Source organism: Monodelphis domestica, chromosome 2, assembly GCF_027887165.1.
Source record: "Monodelphis domestica isolate mMonDom1 chromosome 2, mMonDom1.pri, whole genome shotgun sequence".
In the NCBI taxonomy this organism is placed as follows: Eukaryota; Metazoa; Chordata; class Mammalia; order Didelphimorphia; family Didelphidae; genus Monodelphis; species Monodelphis domestica.
Genome location: NC_077228.1, coordinates 105,252,260 through 105,267,383, shown reverse-complemented (window position 1 = coordinate 105,267,383; position 15,124 = coordinate 105,252,260). Strand labels below are relative to the sequence as shown.

Here is a 15,124-nt window from a genome sequence, read left to right as displayed (position 1 = left end):
CTGGGAGTCCCAGGTAGCCAGGACTCATTTATCATCCTCAAACACTTGGCTAAGCCTTCTTCCTGGGGACAGTGGCAGAGGACCCACAGAGCCCCGGATGGAGGTGGGGAGATGGACAGTAAAGTCCTGATTGTTTCATCTCCTCCAGGCTTGAGGTGAGGAGGTATGGTTGCTTCCCTTGCTTCTTCCAGCTCACCAGCTAACTCTTTTGTGTGACAGAGGAGGAAGGTGAGGACCAGAGAGGGAAGTGAGCTCTAGTTAGAACCCAGGTCTCCTGACTCCTAGCTCCATGCTCTTCTTCTACTTCTTTTTTAAAACAACCCTTACTTTCTATCTTAGAATTGATACTGAATATTGGTTCTAAGCCAGAAAAGCAACAAAGACTAGGCATTTGGGGTTCGGTGACTTACCCAGGGTCACACAGCTAGGAATTTCTGAGGCCAGATTTGAACTTAGGACCTCTTGTTTCTGGACCTGGAGCTCAATCCACTGAGCCACCCAGCTGCCCCCTTGTGTGTACATTTTAACAAAGTCCTGGTAGCAGGAGAATCTTATGAATGTGTAAACAGCAAAACAAGTGTTTGAATTGTTCCTTGAATTGACTTTGGAACACACAAAACCAAAAACAGCAACATGTTGTGAGTGCCTGTTGAATTCTTTATGAATTGTGCCACCTGCATTAAACTTATTTTTTAATGTGTTGGTAAAAAACAACAACTGAACAACTTCCTGACTCTGGGCCCAACACTGTCCGTTGCATCCCCTCAATAGCTCCTTTGTTGAGAAGGAACGAGAATTGAGAACATTTTCAAGTAGAAGGTGGCAGTTTGAATTGAGCCTCCAAGGAAATGAAGGATTTTAGGCAGCTGAGGCGAAGAAGGAGAGCATCCCAGGAATGGGGACAGCCACGTCCTTATCTGCTGCCTTGGCAGACAGCCCTCACCACCAAAACACATCCCTCCTGCAAGGCTGGTTGGGGATCCACCTCTTCTGGAAGGTTTCTCTGACTGGCCCAGCTTTGATACCTCTGTGACGGTCCCATCAGTGCTCATAGAACTGGTTAGGACGATACTCATTTATATTCACTGCCTCGTCCTTCTTCCTGGCCTACATCTGTAGCACTGCCCTTGCCCCTTCCTTCCACTGAATTCAGAGTGGTCCATCAGGAGCACAGGCCTCAGTGCATTCCTGGACGCCACAATCCCTAGCTCATTCTCAGGCAATCTCAAAACTCCTGGTCACCAGAGGGCCCGGCTTCCTCTTGTCTTACTTCCTCTACTGTGAAAAATAAGGAAATACAAAAAACAGATGCTGTTCTTTCCCATCACCTCCAAAATCAGAATTACTCAACTCATCATAAGGCTCTCAGGTCGTCTCTACAGTTCATAAAAAGTTGAACCTTTGACCACATCCTCAAAACTAGTCTCCTTCAAAAGATAACTTTGCTTACTATGGGCAGAACACCATGGGGAGAGACGAGTATATTGGCATAGCCCCTGCCCTCAACGGGCATAAAGTCTTGCTTAGGAAATAAGATCTAAGGATGCACATAACAAGCAAGAAGATCTAGGCCAAACATCAACAAGAGCTTACAGGCTATTAGAGCTGCAGAGGTAAACTGAATATGGCCTGAATTAGTCAGGAGAGGCCTTGTCAGGGAAGTAATTTGGAGCAATGAAGAAAGAGGCCTCCAGGTTTAGAGACAAGATGATCTGGACTTCAGTGATTTTTCTTTAACCTTTTTGGGCCTCTGTTCGCCCATCTGTAAAATGAGGGTATTGTGGAGATGATCTCTAAGGTCCCTTCCAGTTTTAAATCTTGGAGCTTATAAAATGAGATTTTTGCTCTGCCCTGAAGGATAAAAGGGGTGGATAGAAGGAGGGAAAGAAGGAAGGAGCAGTTAGAGCTAGAACCCTTGCAAACCACTTTATGGTCTGGTTTTCTGGGGAGGTTGCCCCATCCTGTTTAAAGGATGGGATGGATAGAGTGCCAGGCCACGAGTCAAGAGAGTTGGGTTCAAATGTGAACTCAGACAACTTCCTGGATATGTGATCTTGGGCAAGTCATTTAACCTCAATTGTTTAGCCCTTACTGCTCTTCTCTCTTGAAAACTGATGCTAAGACAGAAGGTAAGGAATTGAGAGAGAGAGAGAGAGAGAGAGAATAATCTGGAAAATGTCTATAGTTCTTATTAACCAAATTCCCTGAGAGACTGGTTATTAAGACTCACTGTTTATCCCTACAGATAGCCACAAAGACAATAATAACTAGTATTTATTTATGCCTTAAGGTGCATAAAGTGCTTTATTCATATCAATTCATTTTATTAATATCTATTCATTTTACACTCACAACAGTCCTGTAAGGTAGATACTATTTTTAAAATTTCATTTATTTATTTATTTATTTTAGAATATTTTTCCATGGTTACATGATTCATATCCTTTCCCTCCTCTCCTCCCCTCACCCCCCTCCCATAGGCTATGAGCCATTCCACTGGGTTTTATGCCATTGATCAAGACCTTTTTCTGTATTGTTGATATTTGCACTAGGGCGATCTTTTAGAGTCTACATCCGAAGTCATATCCCCATCAACCCATGTGATCAAGCAGTTGTTTTTCTTCTGTGTTTCTGCTCCCACAGTTCTTTCTCTGGATGTGGATAGTGTTCTTTCTCATAAGTCCCTCAGAATTGTCCTGTAGATACTATTTTTATGCCCAGTTTACAAATGAGGAAATTGAGGTAGACAAAGATTAAGTGATCTATCCAAGGTTACATAGCTTTTTTGAGGTTGCTAGGCAATACAGTGGATAGAATCCAGGACCTGGAGTCAGGAAGACCTGGGCTCAAATTCAGCCTCTGACACTTACTAGCTATGTGACCCCAGGCAAGGAACTTAACCCTGTTTGCCTCAGTTTCCTCATCTGTAAAATGAGCTGGAGAAGGAAATGGCAAACCACTCCTGTATCTCTTAAAAAAAACAAACCAAACAAAACCAAACCCAAATGGGGTCATGAAGAATCATTACAACTGAACAACCACCATAACACTAATAAATGTTTGAGGTAAAATTTGAACTCAGATCTTCCTGTCTGTCTGTATGTCCAGGACTTTTTATCTATGCATTTCCCAGCTATCTTTAAAACACAACCCCTAACCTTCCTATTAATGCCAGTCACTTTCAAAAGCTAATTGTATTTAGACTGCAAAGCATTTTGGTCACTGTGACAGAGGACAGAAAGATCAGATCCCACATTTTTATTGGCTTCTGCTCTCTTGAATCCCCACCCCACTAACTGGGAAACTGCCTCTCCTCTAATCAGAAATGTTTGTGGGATTGAATTGAACCAAACAACTGAATTGAACTGAAACTCTCCCACAGCATCCTTTGGTGATTTCCTTAGTCAGTTTTTTCCTGATTACATCTTGTCCAAATAGAGGTATTTTAAAGGATCCAAAGGTGCCCCCCTAAATTTCCTAGGCCCATAGCTGTGCAAATTGGCCTTGAATCCTTTCTCTCTCACCAGCCCTCCATCAGGCCCTTCCCTGTCTTTTATGAAGAGCCGGCTTCACCAAAGTCTTCATTATTCCCTCATTATCTGGCTTCTTTTGCCTCATGTTTCTTGTTAGAGATAGATTTAAAAAGGGCATTGCAGGCTCTGGGCTCCAGGAGGGCCATTGATCTCCTTCTTCTGCCTTATTAATGGTTCTACTTTCTCTCTTGCTGTCTGTATTTCTTTCCCCCTCTGGTAGATTTGTCAGAAACCTTTTCTTATCTCTTCTGTGGCTTTGGGAATTGGTGACTCATTATTTTTCCTTTCGTGGACTCTTTTTTTAGCCTCATCCCCCACTTTCTTAACTCCCAGTTCCCCAGACCTCACTTGGTGGAGTCAAGGATTTAGCATTGGACCTGCCTCAGGCCCCCAATCAATAAAACAGTCAACAAGTATTTGCTAACTACTACTCTGTGTAAGGCATTGTCCTAGTTGCTGGGGACACAAAGAAAAATATTAGTCCCCGACTTCGAAGAGTTTCTGTTTTATCTGAGAAAACATCTCATACATCTGGAAACATATGTGAAATGGGGTTTGCTAGGTGGTACAGTGATTAGAGTCCCAGGCCTGGAGAGGGGAGATTCTGGGCACAAATCTGTTCTCAGATGCTTCCTAGCTGTGTGACCCTGGGCAAGTCACTTAATCCCCATTGCCCAGCCCTTACCACTCTTCTGCCTTGGAACTGATACTCAGTATCAATTCTTTTTAAATTTAGTTTCATTTAATTTTTTCCTTATTTTGTTTCAGTGACAAATTTACACATAAGTTTTAGTATCAATTCTTTTTTTCAATTCTTAAAAATTTTTTATTTAGTCAATTTAGAACATTATTCCTTGGTTACAAGAATCACATTCTTTTCCTCCCTCCCCTCCCCCCACCCCTTCACATAGTCAACACACAATTCTACTGGGTATTACATGTGTCCTTGATCAGAATCTATTTCCATGTTGTTGATGTTTGCACTAGGATGTTCCTTTAGTGTCTACATCCCCAATCATATCCCCCTTGACCCATGTAATCAAGCAGTTGTTTTTCTTCTCTGTTTCTACTCCCACAGTTTTTCCTCTGAATGTGGATAGTGGTTTTTCTTGTAGATCCCTCCGAGTTGTTCAGAATCACTGCATTGCCACTAATGGAGAAGTCCATTACATTCGATTGTACCACAGTGTATCAATCTCTGTGTACAATGTTCTCCTGGTTCTGCTTCTTTCGCTCTGCATCACTTCCTGGAGGTTGTTCCAGTCTCCATGGAATTCCTCCACTTTATTATTCCTTTGAGCACAATAGTATTCTATCACAAACATATGCCACAATTTGTTCAGCCATTCCCCAATTGAAGGGCATCCCCTCATTTTCCAATTTTTTTGCCACCACAAAGAGCGCAGCTATGAATATTCTTGTATGTGTCTTTTTCCTTATTATCTCTTTGGGGTACAAACCCAGAAGTGCTATGGCTGGATCAAAGGGCAGACAGTCTTTTATCGCCCTTTGGGCATAGTTCCAAATTGCCCTCCAGAATGATTGAATCAATTCACAACTCCACCAGCAATGAATTAATGTCCCCACATTGCCACATCCCCTCCAGCATTCATTACTTTCCTTTGCTGTCATGTTAGCCAATCTGCTAGGTGTGAGGTGATACCTCAGAGTTGTTTTGATTTGCATCTCTCTGATTATAAGAGATTTATAACACTTTTTCATGTACTTATTAATAGTTTTGATTTCTTTGACTAAAAATTGCCTATTCATGTCCCTTGCCCATTTATCAATTGGAGAATGGCTTGATTTTTTGTACAATTGATTTAGCTCTTTGTAGATATGAGTAATTAGACCTTTGTCAGAGGTTTTTGTTATGAAGATTTTTTCCCAACTTGTTGCTTCTCTTCTAATTTTGGTTGCATTGGTTTTATTTGTACAAAACCTCTTTAATTTAATGTAATCAAAATTATTTATTTTACATTTTGTGATTTTTTTCTAACTTTTGCTTGGTCTTAAAATCTTTTCTTTCCCATAGATGAGAGGTAAACTATTCTATGCTCACCTAATTTATTTATAGTTTCCGTCTTTATATTCCAGTCTTTCACCCCTTCTGAGTTTATCTTGGTGTAGGGTATGAGATGTTGATCCAAACTGTATCTCTTCCAATTTTCCCAGCAGTTTTTTTTAATCAAATAGTGGATTTTGGTCAACAAAGCTGGGATCTTTGGACTTATCATAGACTGTCTTGCTGAGGTCACTTACCCCAAGTCTGTTCCACTGATCCTCCTTTCTGTCTCTTAGCCAGTACCATATTGTTTTGATGACCACTGCTTTATAGTATAGTTTAAGATCTGGGACTGCAAATCCTCCTTCCTTTGAATTTTTTTTTCATTATTTCCCAGGATATCCTTGATCTTTTGTTCTTCCAAATGAACTTAGTTATGGTTTTTTCTAATTCAGTAAAGAAGTTTTTTGGTAGTTCAATGGGTATGGCACTAAATAAGTAAATTAATTTGGGTAGGATTGTCATTTTTATTATGTTAGCTCATCCCACCCATGAGCAATGGATGTTTTTCCAATTGCTTAGATCTAGTTTTAATTGTGTGGAGAGTGTTTTGTAGTTGTGTTCATATAGTTCCTGTGTTTGTCTCAGCAGATAGATTCCTATGTATTTTACATTGTCTCAGGTGACTTTAAATGGAATTTCTCTTTCTAATTCTTGCTGCTGAGATGTGTTAGAAATATATAGAAATGCTGATGACCTTAGTATCAATTCTAAGAAAGCAAGTAAGGGTTTAAAAAATAAAATTTAAAAGGCCTGGAGTACCAAGGAAATGGGGCAGGTAGATGGCGAAGTGGACAGAGCACTGGGGTCTGGAGTCAGGAAGATGTATCTTCCTGAATTCAAATCTAGCTTCAGGAACTTACTAGCTGTGTAACCCTAGGTGAGTCATTTAACTTTATTGGCCTCAGTTTCCTCATCTGTAAAATGAGTTGGAGAAGGACATGGGATCTCTTCCCAGAAAACCTCAAATGGGGTCCTGAAGAGCCAGATCTGACCAAAATGACTGATCCTAAGAGGCAGAGATGAGAAGGAAATGAATTCCAATGAGGGATGGCCTTTTCCATGGCCCAGAGAGGGAAGATGGGATGTTATGTGAGAGGAACATCCAGAAGGGAATTGAGTCAGCTTCCTGGAGCACCAAGCGAGGGCATTTCAATATGATTAAAAAAAAAAAACTTACCTTCCATCTTGGAATCAATACTGTGTATGGGTTGTAAGGCAGAAGAGCAGGAAGGGCTAGGCAATGGAGGTTAAGTGTCTTGCCTAGGGTCATACAACTCAGGATAGGGTTTTTTTTTTTACCTTCTTGTTTTTACTGACAACTGAACCCCAACTAGTGTTCCTTGCCTTCTGTTCTTCCTTAGCCCCAAAGCCAGCTTAGCCCCCTGAGTTAAGAGATCTGCTGCTCCTGAACTCTATTGACCAACATGTCCTCTTTCCCCCAACCCTGTCACCAATTGTTTTATAGTGGAAAGAGCGATGGACTTCAAATGGTTCAAATCCTGTCTGTCTTTATTACTTAGGTGACTGCAGCTAACTCTCTGAACCTGTTTCCTAAGTGGCATAATGAGGGGACATAATGGCTGTTGCCATTCCTTACAGCTCTACATTTATGAACTTTTTTTAACCCCTTACCTTCTGTCTTAGAATCAATACTGTGTATGGGTTGTAAGGTAGAAGAGCGGTAAGGGCTAAGCAATTGGAGTAAGTGACTTGCCTAGGGTCACACAGCTAGAATGTTTCTGAGGCCAGATTTGAATTCAGGACTTCGGTCTCTAGACCTAACTCTATCCACTGAGGAACCTACCTGCCTTATATGAACCTATTAATGTCTTGTTGCCCATTTCTAGCACACACTTCCTTCTTTTCCTTCCACCCCTTTGAATAAGGCAAGGTGGCATCTATTCTTCCCTTTAACACCGTCATTTGGATGGGAGGTCTGGGATGGAATTCTGGTTCTGTCACTATTCAGCCCCTTAGCTTTATGCAATCAATCAATGAGGGTTTATTAAGTGCCTACCCCGTGCCAGGGCTGTGTGCTAGGGGCTGGGGGGACAAGAATAGAATCCAAATAGGTTCTGACCTAAAGTCACTTACTGTCCAGCCAAATCACTGAGAGAAAGAAAGGGATGAGAGGAAGAGCTCAGAAATTGGAAACTGTAGGAAGATGGGTAGAAAAAGAGAGACTGAAAAGCAGAGACAGAGTTGGAGAGCCAGAGGCAGAAAGGGAAGCAGAGTGAGAGCCAGAGGGAAAAAATGAAATCAGAGACAGAGAGTGAGAAAGAGACAGAGAGAAAAACAGAGTCAGAGACAGAAAGACAGAGATAGAGAGAAAAACAGAGAGACAGAGAGAGAAGCATTTGTTAAGTGCTAATTTGCTAGGCACTTAAGCTGGCAACATAGAACAGGGCTATGACAAATGTGGCATCCCAGAAGCCAAGGGAAGAAAGTTTCAAGATGAAAGGGATGATCATCAGTGTTCTCTACCCTGCCTCTCAAGTATATTGGCAGAATAAAATGAAAGCTTGTATGTAAAGGCACTTTAAAAAGCAAGAATTGCTGTATTAGGGGGCAGAGTAGGATAGTAGAAAGAACACAGCTGACAGTCATCATTTTCCCAGAACCACTCTTTTGCTTTCAACAAGTAGTGTCCATTTTTAAGGCTCTGCCCTACCTTGAGCCACTGCACAAAGGTCCTTAGATGTGGTCTCATTAAGGTTGATGGTAGCAGTTTGTTTGCTCAAGAAATATCCAAGAAGCAGCTCATATCGCCCCCCCTCCTTTTATTAAAATTTCAAAATAATGAAATAAACAAAGGAATTCTAGGACCAAACCAATGACTTGGTTCAAGCTGGGGATGATAGAATTGAATAACAACAAAGTACAGTGTAATGACAAGGAGCAAATCCAGACCTTGCCCTTCCCTGGATCTGTGAGTTTTGTGAACTGTGCAGGTCTGGAGAAGGATTCTACTCTCTAGAAACTCTGCTTTTTTGTGCACTTAAGAGGAAAAAGAGACTTCAGCCTCTATGTCTTCTGGATTATTGCAATGGTCCCTTACTTGGTCTTCTTGATCCAGTCTCTTCCCTTTCCAATCTATCTTCCATGAATCTGTCCCTCAAATGTGGGTCTGACCATACTAGTAACCTGCTCAAAAAACATTAATGGCTCCCTAATGTGTCTAGGGTAAAATACAAATCCTTCAGTCTGGCAAGCAAGATTCTACACAACCTGAGCCTCCAACACCTCTTTCTAGATTTACTTAAGATTATTCTACTTTGTGAACTTAGAATTCTAATCAATATACTCTATTAGACATGCCCCAAATTTATCATTTTACCTTCTCTCTTGTGCTTTCAGAGGTAGAGGAGCTAATAGCACAGTGAAAACAATACTGAAGACCAGAGTTCAAATCCAGTCTCATACATTTGTTAGCCTTGTGACTTTGGGCAAGTCATCTAACCTTGGGATGCCTTAGTTTCCCCAACTATAAAATAAGGATAACAATACCCACCTCGACGGGTTGTTGTGAGGATCAATGAGATTATCTTTGTTTAAAGCCCTTAGTACAGTATGTGGTACATAGTAAGTGCTCCATAAATGCTTATTTCTTTGTTCCTTCCTTATTTATTCCTTACACAGAGGCTGTCCCCTCATGCTTTGAATGCATTCCCTCCTAACCTGTGCCATCTACAATCCCTGACTTATTTTTTTAAGCCCTTATGGTCTGTCTTAGAATTGATACTAAGTATTGGTTCCAAGGCAGAAGAGTGATAAGGACTAGGCAATTGAGGTTAAGTGACTTACCCAAGGTCACTTAGAAGTGTCTGAATACAGATTTGATTCCAAGACCTCTTGTCCCAAAGTTTGGTTTTCTATTCACTGATTCCTCTAGCTACTCCTTGATCCCTGACATCTTTCTTGGCTCATTTTGGTGTCAGAACCCATGAAAAGCCTTTCCAGACCACCCTCCCCAAATAATTAGCGTTTTTTCCTGCCTCTTATTCTCTTCTATTTAATTATTTGTGAGCATGTTTTAACCCTCTTCCCCCTCCCCAAGATAAAGTAAAGATCTCTGAGGCTAAGAATAATTTCATTTTTGTTTGGGGGTTTCCGGTGCCTTGTATGCATTTACTAAATCAATAAATTAATCAACAAGCATTTTTAAATTAAGTGCTTTCTTCATCTCAAGACTAATCACTGGGACTAGAAATCATTCCTGCCCTCAAGAAGCTTACATTCTTTTAGGAAATGCAACTCTGTTGAATTGAGTAATGTATTTTTCTAAGTTGTGAAAATGTCCCTGGCTTTAAACTCCTGCTGCCATTTCCCATCTTCTGCCTTCCTGGACTTCTGAATTTCCAGTCTGTGCCATCATAGTAGGGCCCAGACAGCTTTCCTCTGGTCCTGGGGATTGCCAATATGGCAGCGTTGTCTGATACTCAAACAGGGATGGGTTGGTCCAGGACACACTTTTAAGCTTAATCCATTATTAACATTTCCTCCATCGTTTTATTAAGACTAGACAATTAACTAAATAATACATCAAGCCCTGATTTGTAGTGTTTGCTGATTTCCCCAAGGTGTAGCTAATCACACTGAAGCTTTTGCTATTGGCAAGTGGAAGTTGGCTCCAGCACAGCCCTGGAGCTAACACGCACTTTTTCTGCTGTTCTCACCTCTAATGAGGCCATATCTACGGACCAGGAGACCTTTGTGCAGCAGCCCAGGTTAGAGCAGACCCTCCTATTTGCAGAAGGCAAAGGAGTGAGTCTGGAAGCTGCTTTCTCTGAGGGGAGAGGCAAGGCTATGACAAGCATGGGATAATGAAAGCCAAGGAAAGAGAATTTCAAGGTGAAAGGGATGATCAACTGTCTTGTCTACCCATTCTTGGGCAGGTTTAGTGGGAGTAGGAAACCAAAGATTATATGTGCAGGGCATATAATATATAGGTGACTCAGTGGATAGAGAGCCAGGCCTGGAGGTGGGAAGTCCTGGGTTCAAATTGGACCCAGATACTTCCTAGCTGTGTCACCCTGGTCAAGTTACTTAACCCCAGTTGCCTAACCCTTATCAATTTTCTGTCTTGGAACTGTATCTTTGTATATTCTCTAAATATCAGTTACTTAGTATCAATTCTAAGACAGAGGGTAAGGTTGGTTGTTTTTTTAAGAATATATGTGGGGGGCAACTAGGTGGCTCAGTGGATTAAGAGTCAGGACTTGGGTTCAAATCTGACCTCAGATACTTCTTAGCTATGTGACCCTGGGCAAGTCACTTAACCCCCACTCTTCTGCCTTCGAACCAATACGTAGTACTGATTATGAGACAGAAGGTAAGGTTAAAAAAAAAAGAATATATGTGAAGACACCTTAAAAAGCAGGAATTGCAGTACTGGGGTGGAGATGGGAGAACTAGAGGGAACAGAGTAGGATAGTGAAAAGAACATAGGATTTGGGATCAGAAGTTCTAGGTTTTAACTCTCACCCAGCTTCTCATCTGACTTCAGATTCCTCATCTGGAAAATGGGGAAATTATCTAATGAGTTGTTATGAGGATCCCTTGAGAGGGTCATGTCTGAAAGCCCTTTATAACCATAAGACTCTCTAGGAATTTCCTTGGTAGCTTTTATATCTATTATCTGAATTATTGGTATTATTCTTCATTTGCTTTTCCTCCTATGCCTGAAAGAAGAGGCTTATGGGATCTCTCTCTGTATTCTTAGGGATTAATTGAGCCACCATGAGAAATATCTTCAAAAGGAACCAGGAGCCCATTGTGGCTCCTGCTGCCACCACAGCCACGATGCCGGTCGTTCCAGCTGGACCTCCAGACAACTCCACGGAGAGTGGGGGTGCAGGGCCAACTGGAGAAGATATGTTTACCCAGATGAAGGACAAATTCTTCAATGAGATCCAGAAGATCCCCTGTGAGTATCTCATCGGGTACAGAGAGGGGAGGAGAGGTGACCAGGACATAGGGAGGAACCATCAGTGGTCGTGGTGATGCCCACCATTGTGGCCAGGCCATTTTCTAGATTTGGGAACTTACCTTTGGTCTTTGACCTTAGAGGTTTTTAGGCTGTAGGATGGCACTGTAGTTGTAACTGGGTAGGACGTGGGTCAGATAGTCTTTAAGATCCTTCCATAGAACCTCTAAGATTCTAAATCTCTGGGCCAGTCCTTTCCAACTGAGGGTGAAAGACTGACCCAGACCATTCTCCAGAAGGGGTGTCTCCCATTGCTGATTCTCACAAGATCCACCAAATTCATTTTATAGAGTTAGTATGTGGACTTCTGACATCTTTTCAGCTGGAATTGTGTCCCTGGGTAGAATACTAAAGAACGGACTTCTGCCCATCTTCTGGGGCTATAGGACTTTGGACTAAGGGAAGATAGGGGTTTGGGCATCACTAAAAGCAGGGCATACCCTGAAATTCGTACCACTGTGGGAAGGCAGCAGAAGAGTAGAGAGATGTTCACCTGTGGGAGTAATAGTAGGGAGACCACAAGTCTTGGGTTTTTCCTGATGCCCCCAGTTCCAAACCATACAATACCAGGACTGTTTAAAGAACCCCAAGATAGCTTAAGACAAGGTTTAAGGGGAACCTGAATGCTATCTTCAAGTATATTGAGGGTTGTTATGCGGTAGTCTTGCTTGATCTCAGTAGAATTAGGAGAAGCGAGTGAACGGTTCAGAAAAGCAGATTTAGTATTAAGACAGGCAAAAACTAACTAACAATTAGAGCCACCTAAAATTGGAATGGGCCACTTTGGGATATAGCAGGCTTCCTCCTACTTGGGGGTTAAGTAGTGGTTGGACATAAGACCATTAATTGGGAATTCTTGCTCATTTGGGGGTTGGATTGGGTAACCCCTAAGGAAAGTCTCTCCAAACTCTGAGATTCTATGGTTCAGTGAAATATTCCGCCCTGTTGTCTCCGTGAACCCTCACCTCCACCCCCAATCCTTTGTTAGGTGATCCACTCGAGTTTTTGTTTTGGGCAATATGATCCCTGGAAGCCTACAGGGGAATGGAACCAGGGGTGGTTCTATAGTGACAGCACTCCTGGATTTAAGCAGGGTTCCTTGAGGGAGCAGGAAAAGTGCCCCCCAACAGGTCTCAAGCTATTGTGGCATGTTATTTGTGTGCAGTACCTCCATGGGCACTGATTGCCATCGCTGTGGTCGCTGGCCTCCTCCTTCTCACCTGCTGCTTCTGTATCTGCAAAAAGTGCTGCTGTAAGAAGAAAAAGAACAAGAAGGAGAAGGGTAAAGGCATGAAGAATGCCATGAACATGAAGGACATGAAAGGTCAGGTATGGTACCAGCATGGGGCATGGAGGTGCCATCTTGTTCCCTGGGACAAGGCGTGCTACCAGGAAGCTCAAAGGATTCTGAAAAGTGGAGTGGGGAGGGATGTCCCCAATTCAGGGACAGAGTGGAGGCATCCACCAGAAAAATCTCAATGAGGTGGAGCAGAGGAGAAGCGAAGAATGTAACCAGAGCCTGGTTCACTTTTGTCCTTATGTCCCCATCACCTAACCTAGAGCCTTGTACACAATGGGCACTTATTTCTTTATTTTAGGCTAATGTCCCTAGGAGGAATAGGACCTCACTAGGGTCAAATGCACCTCCATTTTTGCTATAGTTTAGTTTAGTATAGATTTTATCTTATGCTTCAGGACTTGGTCTGACCTGCAAGGATTCTTGCTATGTCTGCTGAAATACTTAGAGCTATTTTCTAGGTCCACTTGGGATTTCTGGGCAGACTCTGATAGGTACCAGGTTCTCAGTTCTACCCAATTTTGCAGAGGACAGAATTCCTATATTCAAAGAATTTAGGATCAAAGCAGGAAAGAAATGACTGTGCTTGAAGAGAAGAGAACGGGTAGGACAGGGAATTGTGTGTATATTTGCTTCCAGGTGTGCATTTGGGGGCCCAGTCCTTTAGAGGGGTTTCTGTAGGGCAGTCTCCTAAGGAGTTTTGTTGTTGATGAGTCATTTAGGTCACATCTGACTCTTCGTGGCCTCGTTTGGGGTTTTCTGGAGACATTTTCCCAAACCTACTTCGTCATTGGCTTCTCTAGAGATGGTTGGTTAGTAGAAATAGTTGGCTGGAAAGTGTTCGTCTTTATGATGGAGGAGTTCTCTAACCTTGTTTTTCTTTTTCTTCTCCTGACATCATGGAATTCTCTCTACCCACCATTGCCTGGTCTGGATGGCATTTGTGGTATGTCTTTTTGAGTGTGTACAAGGTCTAACTCAGAGAAGGTATTAGGGAGGGGTTTGAAGAGGGAGGAGGGCAGTAGGGGAGTAACAAAGGGGTAACATGGAGTTTGTATAAATGATTACATGGAACAGAAGGTAGAAAGAGCACTGGATTTGATTTCAGAAGATCTGGGTTCAAATCTTGCCTCTGCTCCTTCAGCAAGTTACCAGATTTTTTCCCTCATTTACAAAATGAAGGAGGTGAACTAGTGGGTTTTCTCTAGCTTTCAATTATACTACCCACAAGTTCCAACAATAGCTAGTCAGCCAATTGTTAGATTTTTCAGCATGGGCATTAATACTTTGAAATTTAGCAAATGATACAGAGATCAAGGCTTGATTTATTATTTTGTTAAATGTCTAAACAAGACTATTGATGGAGAAAATGTTAACAATTGAGACTAAACTTAAAAGTGTTTCCTGTATACATCTCTCCTACACCCCACTCCCCACCGCAAAGAACCAAATTTTAGACATTTACTAGCACACTATTGGGTCAAATATTCAAGCCTTGGGATGGGGTTCAAGTAAGAGCCCTGAGTCTGGGTTTTCTACTCCCTGGAACACCTATAAAGGGACTTCTCCAAGTCTTGGGGGAGATTCCATCTCCCCACTGAGGATTCTTCCCTTCCCTCCAGAAGATGACTGGGTTCCAGCAGAGAAGGGGAGCTATCCTCTGCTGTTCCCTCATTGTGCTGAGCCAGTCTGTTCTGCCTTCCTCCTAGCTTCCCAAGGATGATGATGATGCGGAGACAGGCCTGACAGAGGGAGAAGGGGAAGGAGAAGAAGAGAAAGAACCAGAAAACTTGGGCAAACTGCAGTTTTCATTGGACTATGATTTCCAGGCTAACCAGGTGCCCAAGGATTGGAGGGAGGCAGTGGAAAGGTGGGAAAGGGGACAGGAATGTTCTAGAACCTAGAGCCAATTGTTAAATTTTCACTGTGAGCATGTACACCTTAGAAAACAACATCTGTTACAAATCAGGGCTTCGTTTATTCTTTTGTTGATTTTCTAGAGTCAAGAAAGTGAGAGAGAAAATGTAAATAATGTAGCTTAAACTAAAGAGTGGTTCCTGCATGCATGTTCCCTTCAGAGAGCAGGTGTTAAACATTTACTGTATACCACTGGATTGAGATTTAGGGCTACATGGGCACAGAATAGGAAAGGCATCGACTCCAAGCAGTATAGGCAGGCTGTAGAGCCCGGCTTGTTACTTTTGGGGCTCCATGACCACCAAGATGCCTTTCGGCTTCAA

At 42.3% G+C, this 15,124-nt stretch overlaps 1 protein-coding gene across 3 annotated transcripts in view; it reads left to right on the top strand.

The window, feature by feature from the left end:
• Nucleotides 1–15,124, top strand: part of SYT2 (synaptotagmin 2) — a 190,831-nt gene that overhangs the window by 154,498 nt on the left and 21,209 nt on the right. For all 3 annotated transcript variants that reach the window (XM_007481157.3, XM_056815734.1, XM_001364066.3), the window contains exons 3-5: nucleotides 11,324–11,527; nucleotides 12,753–12,916; nucleotides 14,603–14,722. In XM_007481157.3, coding sequence (XP_007481219.1) covers nucleotides 11,341–11,527; nucleotides 12,753–12,916; nucleotides 14,603–14,722 — 471 coding nt within the window. In that variant the 5' untranslated portion in view covers nucleotides 11,324–11,340. The remainder of the gene's footprint in view (nucleotides 1–11,323; nucleotides 11,528–12,752; nucleotides 12,917–14,602; nucleotides 14,723–15,124) is intronic.